The sequence below is a fragment of the Microtus oregoni genome, unplaced genomic scaffold (genome assembly GCF_018167655.1).
Source record: "Microtus oregoni isolate MIOR12 unplaced genomic scaffold, Mior012 000062F_ref0000492, whole genome shotgun sequence".
Lineage (NCBI taxonomy): Eukaryota > Metazoa > Chordata > Mammalia > Rodentia > Cricetidae > Microtus > Microtus oregoni.
The window spans coordinates 3,389,004-3,403,086 of NW_024543872.1; the positions used below are offsets into that span (position 1 = coordinate 3,389,004).

General features: G+C 39.6%; 1 protein-coding gene across 2 annotated transcripts in view; it reads right to left on the bottom strand.

Moving 5' to 3' along the window:
• The window catches only part of Avl9 (AVL9 cell migration associated), a 53,139-nt gene that overhangs the window by 12,338 nt on the left and 26,718 nt on the right, over positions 1–14,083 (bottom strand). The window contains exons 11-13 of one of the 2 annotated variants that reach the window (XM_041640208.1): positions 5,133–5,267; positions 2,950–3,169; positions 198–315 (exon numbers count right to left, since the gene is read on the bottom strand). In XM_041640208.1, coding sequence (XP_041496142.1) covers positions 198–315; positions 2,950–3,169; positions 5,133–5,267 — 473 coding nt within the window. The remainder of the gene's footprint in view (positions 1–197; positions 316–2,949; positions 3,170–5,132; positions 5,268–14,083) is intronic. The other variant, XR_005973274.1, reaches the window with a different exon arrangement.

Below are 14,083 nucleotides of genomic sequence, written 5' to 3' on the forward strand. Positions count from 1 at the left end.
CAGTTAGGAGTGGTGGTAAACACGTAAAATCCAAGCACTGGGAAGGCAGAGGCAAGTGGCTCTAAGTTTGAAGCAAGCCTGGTCTACACAGTGAGTTCCAGTTTAGGCAGGGCTACATAGTGAGACTGTCTCAATAACAGAAAGACTGTTTGTAAAGCAACCGCTTTCCATCCCATTAGTCTAGAGGATGTGCTTACTTTGGGTTTATCTCTGAAAGTGCTGGGTGCTTATTGCTGTTCCATACCCTGTAGTTGTGAGTATTCTTCCAGGCGGCAACAAAAGTTGTCCCATAGTCTGATAACATCTTTTCATTATCTGCCAAGTAAATGGTTGAAAAGAAGTTGAGCTGGACCACAGCCATCTGGGCATGAAGATTAGTAACCACAAAAGGTGAAAGCATAGTTTGAAATCCCACACCCACATTGTGGGGACACAACCTTCAGGTGTAAGCAAACTTAGGTCTAGTTCCAGAAATCCTCTTTTTTTTTTTTTTTTTGGTTTTTTCGAGACAGGGTTTCTCTGTGGTTTTGGAGCCTGTCCTGGAACTAGCTCTTGTAGACTAGGCTGGTCTGGAACTCACTGAGATCCGCCTGCCTCTGCCTCCCGAGTGCTGGGATTAAAGGCGTGCGCCACCACTGCCCGGCCCAGAAATCCTCTTAAGAAGCTGTGTAGTCTTCAACAAGTCACTTCAACACTCAGAACTTCATTTTCTTAACTAGAAAATAAGAGGGCTGAGCCAAACATTTCCCAAGGCTCTCTACAATGCCAAAATGTTTTCATGTTCCTTTACTGTTACAAGGATCATATTACTTATTAAAGAAAAACTACAGACTTGACACTGAGCAGGCATAATGGCTTAAGTTTATGGCAGGGCACTTAGGGTCTCTTCACAAATGTCTAGGGAGTTAAGAACAAGCCCGTAAAAGGCTTCTTTACCCACGTTTTCTTTAGACTTTGTCTCACTATTTGGTGCTTCATGCTTGAGTAAGCACTGTACTATCAAAAGTCCTTACCACAGGATTCTCACATTATGCTAAACAGCTCTTGCCTTTCTTGATACCATAGGGAAGTGTGAACCCAGAGCATTTCTGCTTGGAGGGACAGAAAAGGTCTGGTGAACTGATCCAAACAGCTCTTGCCTCGCATTTATCACAGGCATGCAGGTTTGCTATTTTATTTTTGAGACAAAGTCTTGCTATGTACTCAGGCTGGCCTCAAACTCTTGGGACTCTTCTGGTCTCGGCTTTCTTCTGTCCAGGCAGGTGATATCTGAGGCGCGTGCCACCATGTCTGCTGTGTTTTTGCTTTGAAGGTGAAATGCAAGTAGCTTTTGTTACTAGGAAAGGACTAGGAGACACACGGTTCCATCTACAGCATAAAGGTATGCTTCCACAAAATATTTCTGAAGTTCACACTTCACCCGATTGTGCTTGAGAATGGACTTGAGTCAGGCAACAGAAGCCTCTCAACAAGATGGATGAGCAAGGCAGGGCTTTAAATCAGAATATCTAAGATTATTGTTAAGGTAAAAACTAATTACTAGCTACAAAATGAGCTGGGCAATGGTAGTGCATGCCTTTAATCCCAGAAATGTGGGAAGCAGAGGCAGGTGGATCTCTGAGTTTGAGGCTAGCCTGGTCGACAGAGTGAGTTCCAGGACTATCAGGGATACATAGAGAAACCATTAAAAAAAAAAGAAGAAGAAAAAGAATATTAGCTATAAAATTAGCTATAAAGTGTTCAGAACAGACCTTACAAGTATTAATTTATTTTTTTTAAGTTGATTACTCATGAAGTAAAAAAAACCTGGTGGCTATCTGGGTTTCTTTTATTGATTAGTAAGTAAATTTAAATTACAAAATTTAATTTTGATGTCTCTGCTCCTATATTTGTAGAGGTGACAGACACTTAAAAAATTCAACTAATTAATGAGAAATTGATCACTAGTTTTGCTTTATAATGAAGGACATCACTGAAACCTGGATTTAAACCACCCTGGCAGGTGGGAATGACAAGACCACAAATAACACAACACTGTGGACACGCACTTTCACAAGATATTACCAGAGGGTAAACTGCATGCTGCATATACCGCGTTGCTAGTTTTTAAAAAAAGTAATGTCATTTTTCAGTAATGACAAATGAAAAATATTTTGAAGTCTACTTTTGCAACAAGTATTTGCCAGAGTTTCAGGGTAGAAACGCTCATTGCTACGTTCCACTTTTGGTTCTTATTATTTTCTAAGTAAAATGAAGTAGTTTTACCCAGGCAGAAAAAATAATTTTTTTTAGGATGGGTTAAAATTTTGAAGGTTTAGACATTCAGAATATGATTTGTAATATTTTCTTTAAAAATATTTCTTCAGAACCTGAAAATGTGTAAGCAGTTTATAAACAACTGCCAAATGCCATCATTCCCCTTGATACAAAATAGTCAGCAGTCAAGTTGGAAAACAATTAATATTGACTTAACACATGTTCATGTTTCTATCATAAAAAAGAGTAAAACTGCCGGGCGGTGGCGGCGCACACACACCTTTAATCCCAACACTCAGGGAGTCAGAGGCAGGTGGATCTCCCTGAGTTTGAGGTCAGCCTGGTCTACAGAGTGAGTTCCAGAACAGCCAGAGACATACATAGAGAAACTTTGTCTTAAAACTCCTCTCGTAAAAGGAGTAAAATTTAATAAAATTAAAAAAAAAATGGTCAGAGAACATGCTTAAATAGACTCATCTTTGTAAAGACTACTGTAAACCATAAAACCAAAGTCCAAAACAAATGAAAGAAAAGGGTTTGGCATTTTGGATCAAGTACTCAAAATGCCATAGTTGTCACATCTGTGTAACAGGTGATTTTCTATAATGAATATCTCTTTTATGCAACCCAAAATATTCATAAGCATCAGAACAAGAAAATTTATAGGAAGAAATGTGGCTGTGTGCTGCTTACCTAACTGCAGTGTAGCAGCCAGCAGAGCATGGATATAGACTGCAAACTGGGCCCGGATCCATTCGTCACCTCCCTCCCAGCCTGTGCCATCCAGGAAGACATCATCCCGGTTCTCAGTCACGTGCCTCACTAGGTAATCTGCGAACCTCAGGTCTGCAGTGGTTGGGTTAAGCAGCTTCCTAAGTTCTGGATCGTGGATCTGGATCAGTGCTTCTTCTACCTAGAACAGTACCCAGGTACAAGTCAGAGCTGGGATACTCGCACAGATATCCATGCCACATCTTAAAAAGAAGACTTTGGGGAACTGGAGTTGAAAAGAAAAAAGAAAAAAAAATGTAACAGTAATCTCAAAGGTAAGTCTAAGAGTCAGGTTTTTACACTGACATTTCTATGTATTTTCTCTATTTTTATAAAAAATGCCTTTTCATTTTTAGAAAATATGGAGAGCGGAGTATAGTTGACTGAGAGCACTTGCGGCTCATGGAGAGGATCTGGGCTTGCTTGACGGCGCCTACATGGTGGCTTACATCCATGGGTAACTTCAGTTCCAGGGGATCTGACACTCACTTCTGACCTCCACAGGCACCAGGTGTGCACATGGTACACATGTATACATATATGCAAGCAAAATAAGCACATACAAATAAGTCTTTAAAAAGGGTGACTTCGGAAAAGAAAATACAAGTGCAAATAAGAGCATAACTTTGAAGTATAAAAGTAATTCACGCCTTTAGAAATCTTTGGTAGTGTAAATATTTGAGGAAATATAGATATATACACAATGAAATCTGCCCTTATAATAACACAGAAAAAAAGCTTAGTTGTAAGTCCTGTAAAATTTTCCATTTTGAGGGCTTGGATACTTCAGAATATTTTAAATACTGTAACATTTTATGTACTTGCGAGGTTTGCTTTGTTCTTTAGCTGCTGGTGATTAAACTTAGGACCTTAGGCATACTTAGCAACCACTATACCAATATACCAACCCCCAACAGGTTAATTTTGAATGAAATAATAAAATATCTATCTAGTGACTTCTGAATGTTAAAGCACTCTGTGGTTCTCTCACCTGTACCCTCCTATCTGGTATATAGTGTTTTCCCCTCACTCAAATTTGGGATAATAATGTAATTTCAAAAGCTGGATTTTTAAACTGTTATATTTCAACCATTTCCCCATAAAGTATGAAATTTCTGTCAGTAATTATAAAAACCTTAATGCAGTTAAAAATCCCAACATTTGCCAGGCGGTGGTGGCGCACGCCTTTAATCCCAGCACTCGGGAGGCAGAGGCAGGCGGATCTCTGTGGGTTCGAGGCCAGCCTGGTCTAGTTCCAGCTAGTTCCAGGACAGGAACCAAAAGCTACAGAGAAGCCCTGTCTCGAAAATCACGAGAAAAAAAAAATCCCAACATTTTAAAATTGTAAAATTGAATAAATAATTAAAAAATTTAAGTATAGCCAGGCAATGGTGGTGCACAGCTTTAATCCCAGCACTCGGGAGGCAGAGGCAGGTGGATCTTTGTGACTTTGAGGTCAGCCTGGTTTACAAAGTGAGTTCTAGGACAGGCTCCAAAGATACACAGAGAAACTCTGTTTTGAAAACAACAAAAAATTTAGATATATTGATAAGGTATCAAATATCTACCCTGAACTTCCTTAACATCAGGAACATATTAAGTAGAATATGTGTTTAAATTATTTTGAAAAGATTTCACATTTTAATAAGGCACAGAGACCATGATAGGTCTGGTTCACTCAGGCTGGAATCCTTGCTCAAGCATTTACCAGTGTTTGAAAATGGGGGAAAAAAAATCACTTGTGTGCCTTAGCTTATGTATGTGCAAAATATAGACAGTACTTATCTTATAGGGCTATTAGGAAAGTCAGATCAGTTAAATAAAGTAAGGAGGCATAATGAGGTTCACCTTTAATCCCAACATTTGGGAGGCAGAGGCAGGCAGATCTCTGAGTTCCAGGCCAGCCAGGACTATACAGAGACCCTGTTTTAAAACAAAACAAAAGAAATAAACCCAAAACAAACAAAAAAGATATAATTAAAATTACTGGAATACAGAAAACATTATTTTCTTTATTAGTGCTGTTACTACGGCTTCATAATTATATTTAGGAAAGAAGTAAGTGAGTCAGCAGGCCAAGTGCATACACTGAGACATAAACATACTTCCACAATGGCGTCACTGAGGTGCTTCTGTTGTCGAAAAAGGATGTTAGTAGCTCCAGCCACAAATCCCCGAACAGTGACATCAGAGAGAAGATGATGCTGCTGCAATGCCATGTAAGGCAAACACAGATATCCCTATGGATTACAAGAGCAACAGGAAATAGACAAGTCAAAAGAAAACCCAAAAACTCAGCTACTTCTCTTTTCAAGCTAAAAGCAGAAGAGCAAAAAGTAAAAGAAATGTCCATTTTCCCCTGCTTGTCTAGTTCATCTTGACTCACTAAAATAATATTCACAGAAGAATGTCTTGCCTTGACTTCAGTAAGTCCAGCTACTGATTCAGTAATTTGTTTCACAAACTGTCAAACCCCTGGCAAGGCTGTCTTACTTGGTCACTTTATTTTTAGTTCAATTTAAATAAAGTCTGACTTTTTTTAATTTAGGAAATTAAAAGTATTACATCCGTTAAGAAGTATGTTGTTTACTAGGAAGCAGTTAAGAATTTTTTTTAAATATTTATTTATTATGTATACAATATTCTGTCTGTGTGTATGCCCGAAGGCCAGAAGAGGGTACCAGACCCCATTACAGATGACTGTGAGCCACCATGTGGTTGCTGGGAATTGAACTCAGGACCTTTGGAAGAGCAGGCAATGCTCTTAACCTCTGAGCCATCTCTCCAGCCCCCAGCAGTTAAGAATTTTAACACATACCTCTGTACACAGCCACCAAGGTGCAACGAGAATAGCAAAGCATCCCATTTATTGTCCAGTTGCAAAAATATGTCAAAATATTTGCTACAAACTAGTTAAAACACAAGTTACACCGACAGTATCTGTGTTTAATTTCCTTTTGAAATAGCACTTCCTTAAAATTACAGTTAAATCACTAACCCTCAGCAGGCATTTAAGTCTGCAAACCAATCAAGCAAAAGCTAGCCCAACACTACACAACCCCAAGTTAAAGTTGAGGTCAGTGGTAATGATTTGTGCATGAAGGTAGGGCAGAACTGTTCAATTTTATTTTTAGCCTTATGTAGAACATAAATCATAACAGTTACTGAAAACCTATTCTAATTCAGAATCTTTCAGCAACAGGTTCTATTTTCCTTTCTGTGACTATTTCAACTGGGTTACTTACAATGAACCTTGAAAACACACACACACACACACAAGTCTTCTGCCCAGTAGTTTACCTAAATTTATTCTGCAGACATACCTGCTCATCTGTTGATATATTTTTAAGTTATTTAATATAGCACTATAACTTCATGAAGAGTGGAGTAAATTTCTAGTCATATAACATTCTTAAATCATCAAAAGTGATAGAGTTCAACTCCCAGAAATGTAATATAAAAGTGATTGAGGGGTTGAAAAGGATGGGCATAGACTGCCATTATTTGTGTAAAAGGGGTGGGGAAAATCTGTGGGAAGGCCTTACTGGTCAGAGGCTGCATTCTATCAAAGCCTGGCAGCTTGTTTCCAAAGCTCAAGGACAGGGGGACTCCCATCCCCTTCCCCAGCAAGACTTCTTTTCTCTACCTGCCCTTATCTGGAGACTGTCCCTGGGCCTACAGCTCCCTGAACCTTATCTGAAAGCTGTCTGGCAGGCCTGTTTATCTCTAGGGTTACCCTTGACACAGTTTCCTGCTAGAAGCCTCCCCTGCAGCACACAGACTTGTGCCAGGAGCTTTGGATAGGACCCTGCAGCCTTGTACACAGCCTTATGATAGGACTGTGTCACCTAAGGCAAATTAGGATTTGCCCCCAGGCTCCCCAATCCTATATACTTCCTATACTCTGGAATAAAGCTGAGCAGATTCACAAAAGTTGTCTTTCAGAGGGCTGTCTGCATCTTCCCACAGCCGCTCAAACCCTGCTCCCTGCTTCTGCTCCCTCCAACCTCATGGACCAATGCACCAGCGATCTTGAGGAAGAAGCAGAACCACAAAACTCTATGCATTTCCTTATGCCATAAAATATCAACAGAAGGAAATAAGACATTGGTAATGTTAACAGCCATCATAGAAGACAGATGGGTAGGTAGAAAGGGATGGATTAAGAAACATTTCTTTTTGGTTCTAGAGATTGAATCCAGGGCTGTGTGTATTGCAGGCATACATTCTATATTCTCAGCAGAAAGTTTTATTACAGATGCTTTGGACCTTTTTATTATTGAACTATATGGAAATATTACATACTGATAGCACCGTTCAAAAGAGTTTAATATAGTGTCATTTTTCATTTCATGATGTTCAATTTAGCTAAACTCTTTGGGATGTATTGGAATACAGTTGCAGAAGAATATAGGTTTTTTTCCAAAAAGCAGATTTCACTCCTAAACCCACTCCTGGCTTCCTATTATCTAGGACAACTTAACATCTGTATTTGAAATGACACAGTATTGATAAACAAGGCAAAAAAAAAAACACAGAACAATTATCATGTATAATTAATATACACTAATATACAAATTACAACAAATAAAAATCCCAGGCAAACAACACTGAGATATGATATATACATATCCATATTCTCAGAAGTATTCATAATGGTCAAGAGGTGGAGGCAATGAAAGTATCTACCAATGGATAAGTGAAAAATAGAGTAGGGTAGAATAATATAAGCAAATATTATTAATCTCTTCTTCACCTATCCAAACACTAAAAAAAAAAAATACTCTATATATTCAGTTATAAGTTGGGAAGTTAAATGACTTTGTTTTTATTTTCCAAGACGGGATCCTACTATATATTTTGGGCCAGTCTCAAAAGCAGGATTCTCCTGACTCTGCTACCAGCTGGGTCATAGTTATGTGCCACCAAACATGGCTGAGATAATTAAATTTCATTATTTAAAATTTTTTTGTTTTAAATTGATAAATAGCAATTATAATGAAGTAACTTCTAATCATAGTTTTTATGGAACCTCAACTGATTTAACCAAATGACTTGTAAATGGGGAAAAAAGCTGACACATGAAATTAAACAAAAACCAATCCAGTCCTTTCTAGACAGCTCAACACTAACTATAGCAGGACGTGCCCGATTCCAGTACAAAATCGGGGGAAATGGAAGACATAGTACTGAATTTTCACACCCTAAAATACTTCTGTCCCCTCTCCCCTCCCCCGCCCCGGTGCTTCTCTGCTCATTAAGGTGCATAGCAGCAGGACATAAGCTCACAGGCAGGATTTAATTGTTTTTCTACCACTCTTGGTGTCTACAATCCACTTCCTATCACTCCATGGGTATCCTGCTTGATAGCTGCTTCTAGACTCATCATTTCCTCAGCCCCTCTGTTACTTCTGCATATTTCTTAACTCAGCTCTCAGGAAAAGGTAAAAAACATTTGGCAATCTATTACCGCTGCCCTCTACATAATAAAACTTATCTGTAAAGCTGACGTGGCTGTGATTCCCAGCACTTGGGAGGCATAGAAAGGTCAATCTCTAAGTTCAAGGACAGCCTGGTCTACAGACTGAGTTCCAGGATGGCCAGGGCTACACAGGAAAATCCTCTCTCAAAAAACCCAAAAACAACAACAGAGCCCAGGCTATTAGCAGGTTCTATATGGTGGCTGATAATCCTCTGTCACCCAAGCTCTAGGGTATCTGACACCCTCTTCTGGCTTGAGCAGGCACTGCATGTACACACACACACACACACACACACACACACACACACACACACGCAGGCAAAATCTTACAGGTAGAAAAATAAATCTAAAAGTAAAAGAACTCCCGAAGGAAAATAGCTTAAAGACAATCTGGTTTTAAAGAACATTTCATGTTCCATTTCATCTTCCAAAGTTGACAAAAAGGTTCAGTATTAGTAGTTAGGAGTGCTTAAGATTAATCAACAAATTGGGTTTTATTCAACACACAATAAAAAAAAAATCAGGAAAAAAATTGTTTACTTATAGTAAAGTGGTGAGTCTATCACATATTCCGTCCTGGAATAAAGTACATAAATCTATCAGCTAAACATGGTTTATTGACAAGATTCACATCACTTTAATGCAGTAACTTGACACTCAAAACCAAAATTTTTCTTCAGTCCATTTGCCTCCTGATAAAAAGTGCTCTGAAAGATGCAGGAAATAATGACGGTTTTGGAAAAAAACTCACAATCTGGGACTGGAGAGCTGACTTAGCAGTTAGCACTGGCTGCTGTGCAGAGCACCTGGGTTTGGTTCCCAGTACACATTCTCTGTCTATCGCTCCACTTTCCAGGGATCTGGCACTCCTGGGATATCAGGACCACATGGCACACATACATGTATTTTCTAAGTTAGGGGTTCTACTGCTGTGATAACACGCCATGCCCAAAAGCAAGTGGGGGAAGAAAGAGTTTATTTCACCTTACAACTCTCAGGTCCTTACTGAGTGAAGTTAGGGCAGGACCCTGGAGGCACAAACAGAAGCAGAAACTTGGAGGAATGCTACTACTGATTTGTCCCCATGGCTTGCTCAGCTTGCTCTGATACAACCGAGAGCCACCTGCCCAGGGGTGGAGTCACCCACAATCACCTGAGCTCTCCCACATCAATATTTAATCAAGAAAATGCCCTATACACCTGTGCACAGGCCCATCTTAAAGAGTTATTTTCTCAAGATTTCCTCTTCCCACATATGTTTAGATTTGTGTCAAGTTGACAAAAACTAACCAGGACAAATTTGACCCTTTGTCAATTTGACACAAATACGTCACTTATTAATCATAACTTTTCTTTTCTTGTTCATCCCCAAGATCTATTAATATCACAATATAAACAGAATATTTAAAAAAGTTCTTCAGTCTTTAAACATTTCGATACTTTAAACGTCCGGATTTTCTTTAAAAATCCAACTTCTTTTTAAAAGTTCAGTCTCACTGAGCGGTGGTGGTGCACACCTTTAATCCCAGCACTTGGGAGGCAGAGGCAAGAGGATCTCTGTGAGTTCGAGGACAGCCTGGTCTACATAGTGAGTGAGTTCCAGGACTGGCTCCATAGCTACTGGGAAACCCTCTCTCAAAATAAATGAATGAATGAATGAAAGAATGAATGATAAAAAGGCAAAATAAGTACTTTCTTATTTCAAGAGAAGAACAAAGGTACAGTCACAATCTAAACAAAGGAAAACCAAAGTCCCACAGTATAAAGCTCAGAGACAGACAACTGGGACTCAATCTTCTGGGCTCCAAAGGGCTTGAGCATCACTTCTCTGGTTCTACCATTCAAAGCATATATAACATGTTTCATAGGCCCACAACTGCCTCTCCACAGCTGTCTTTGATGCTCATCACATTACTGGAATCTCCAAAATGCTGGTGTCTCTGCCACAAATGGACTGCACCTTCACCAATGGCCCCTCTCCAGCTCTTTTCTGGGACTCTGACCCCGTCATATTATGCTAAATATCAACTCTCCCCACAACCTCTTCAGTCTTGGGCTTCTTTACCTGAGACTGCACACGCACTACTGGTCTCTTCTAGCTTTTTACCGTGTTAATCCCCAGCTACTCTCCATGTCCCCTTCATGTTTTGACAACCAGTACCATCTGGGTGACTCTTACACATTACCAAGTTTAGTGGCCAGCACAACAGCCTTATCCCCCCTCTGGACCACAGTTTGTGTGTTGACCCAGAGGAAACACTTTCCAGAATTTGCCTTGATGATGTTGGTCTCTTTCAATTTTTTGTTTGTCTGAGACAGTTTTTCTCTGTGTAATAGTCCTGGCTGTCCTGGAACTTGCTCTGAATTCAGAGATTCGACCTGCCTCCACCTCCTGAGGTTAGGATTAAAAGCACGTGCCACTATGCCAAACTTGATACTGGTCTTCTAAACACAACTAATTCTTTAGCTCCAGCTGACCACTATCAACTGTCCCAGCAAAGTAAAGGTTCTACTTTAGTGGTTCTGGCCTCTTGTTAATTGTAGTAGATTCTTTACCCCAGATGACCAGATCTACATTTCTTAACTCAAAATAACAGATTGACATGACAGTCTTTGAAGAGTCACTTAAATTTCCCTCTAAAACTTCACAAGCCAGTCCTCCATTGTCCACATTGCTCTCAATATTAATTTCTAAGCTCCTACAACAGCTTATTAACTTCTGAACACTCAATAGCTTTTCTAGCCCTAATTTCCAAAGTTGTTCTATTACCCTCAGCAAAACATGGTCAGGTCTGTCACAGCAAAATCCCATGAACCTCATACCAATTTCTGTATTAATTAGGGTTTCAACAGCAACTCAGAAAGGAAAGGGTTCATTTCATCTTACAACTCTTGGGTCACAAACCATCACTGAGGGAAATAAGGGCAAGAACCTGGGAGCAGGAAATGAAGCAGGAGCCATGAAGAATGTAGCTTATTGCTTTGTTCCTCATGGCTTGTCCAGTCTACTTTCTTATACAATCCTGGTCACTTGCCCAGTGATGGCATCTCAAGTGGGTTGGTCACAATCATTTATAAGAAAATGTTCTTCAGTCTTCCCTGCAGGCCAACCTTACTTTTCAGTTAAGATTCCCTTGTTCTAGATACATCTAGGTTTTTCTCAAGCTGACAACAAAACAACAATAACAACAACAACAACAAAAAAAACAACCAACCAGTACAGGCAGCCAAAAAACTCATACAAAATTAAAGTTATGATTTGAGGAGCTGGAGAAATGGCTTATCTGTTAAAGGTATCTACTACTTAGTTTGATGAGCTAAGTCTGATTCTGGGAACCACATGGTAAAAGACAAGCATTTCTACAGCCATCCTCTGATCTATTCTCTCTCTCTCTCTCTCTCTCAAAAATTTTTTTAAAAAAGAAACAAAGCACAATTTGTGACTACTTACTGAACTTAGTCATTTGTGAGGTATGAGTTTTCTCCCAAGATTCTCAGATTTCAGCTTTAAAAACTATCTTAGTTTAATCAAGAAACTAATAAAGAATAAATTCAGAATCCCAGAAAGGCCAAAGAATAAGTAAAGAGAGAATTCTCTGATAACTCTTCAATACTGATTCAAAGGAACCACTTTTAGGAAGCTGAATAACTCAGCATTTCCCAGGAAGTATACAGTATAAAAGATATACAATGTTTAGCTTATGGTTCTAGATGGATAAGCGTTCATTACGGTGGGGAAGAGTGACATTATATGGCAGGCCTGGTGGTAGGAGCAGGAAGCTGAGAGCTTACATCTTTAATGGCAAGCAGAAGCAGAGAGAACAAACTGGAAAGGGTGCGAGACTCTAAAAACCTTCCCCAAGTGAAGAATTTTCTCCAGCAAGGCTACACTACCTAAACTTCCCCCAAGCAGCACCACCACCCAGGACCAAGTGCTCAAATACCCGAGGCTATGGGGCGCATTCCTTGTTCAAACCACCACTCCCTGTCCCCTATGGACTCACAGTCATATCATAATGTAAAAATGAATTTAGTCCAATTTTAAGTCAGCATAGACTTTCAACGTTTCAACATTATTTAAAAGTCTAAGGTCTCTTATAAAATCTCAGAAGAATCTCTTAATTGTAACCTCTTATAAAATCAAAACATCAATTATATGCTTTTGATATAAATTGGCACAGAATAACATTTCCATTCCAAAAAGAAGAAAGGGGGCATAGCTGGGAAATACTAAACTAAAGCAACACTGAACCCCAGCAGGGAAAACGTCAAATCCTTTAGCTCTATGTCTGATGTTGTTAACTTGAATTTCAAAAGGCTTAGATGGCTCTGCCCTTCCAGCTTTGCAGCCTGTAACATATCTCTCTCTGTTTAGGATGGTTTTACTTCCTGTATGCAGCTCTCCCTGGCAGATGTCCTATGGCTATGGCATCTCTAACAGCTTAGGCTTTCCACTCCAAATCAGACTTCACTTTCTCAGCTTCATGCAGAACACAAGCTCTCTAAAAGCCAGGGAGGGAGAACCCATGATCCTTTACTCTTATAACCTTCATGCCTCTAAAGTAAGCACCCCGTGGACATCATTGCCAAGTTTGGCTGCCAGTTTGGGATGGGCCCTGGTCCCCTTAATTACATTAAGTAGCAGACTTTTTTTTTTTTAAATATTTATTTATTATGTATACAATATTCTGTCTGTAAGTATGTCTGCAGGCCAGAAGAGGGCACCAGACCTCTTTACAGATGGTTGTGAGCCACCATGTGGTTGCTGGGAATTGAACTCAGGACCTTTGGAAGAGCAGGCAATGCTCTTAACCACTGAGCCATCTCTCCAGCCCCAGTAGCAGACTTTTTTAAAAGCAGAAAAGGCCTTAGGTCCTCTTTCACAAGTCTGAAGTGTAGCTGGGTAGAGTTTTGCCCGAGGGCACCCTTCCCTTTATTATAGGGCAGAGCAGGTCTCTCCTTAATGGCATTAACTTCCTTAACTCTTTCAATACAAACCTTGGCTGCATCATTAAACTATTTGGTTCACTTTAAAATGTACATTTTGTATTTATTTCTGCTCTGCTTCCTGATGTTAATCGCAGACCTGCATAAGAGTTACCAATATCAAGTCCAAATGGATCAAAGACCTCAACATAAAGCCAGCCACACTGAACCTTATGGAAGAGAAAATGGGAAGTACACTTGAACGCATTGGCACAGGGAACCACTTCCTAAACAGAACCCCAGCAGCACAGACATTGAGAGAACAATTAATAAATGGGACCTCCTGAAACTGAAAAGCGTCTGTAAAGCAAAGGACACGGTCAACAAGACAAAACGACAGCCTACAGAATGGGAAAAGATCTTCATTAACCCCACATCAGACAGAGGTCTGATCTCCAAAATATACAAAGAATTCAAGAAATTGGACACCAAAAAATCACATAATCCAATAAAAGAAAAAGATGGAGTATAGACCTAAACAGAGAACTCTCAACAGAGGAATCTAAAATGGCTGAAAGACACTTAAGAAAATGTTCAACATCCTTAGTCATCAGAGAAATGTAAATCAAAGCAACTCTGAGATTCCAT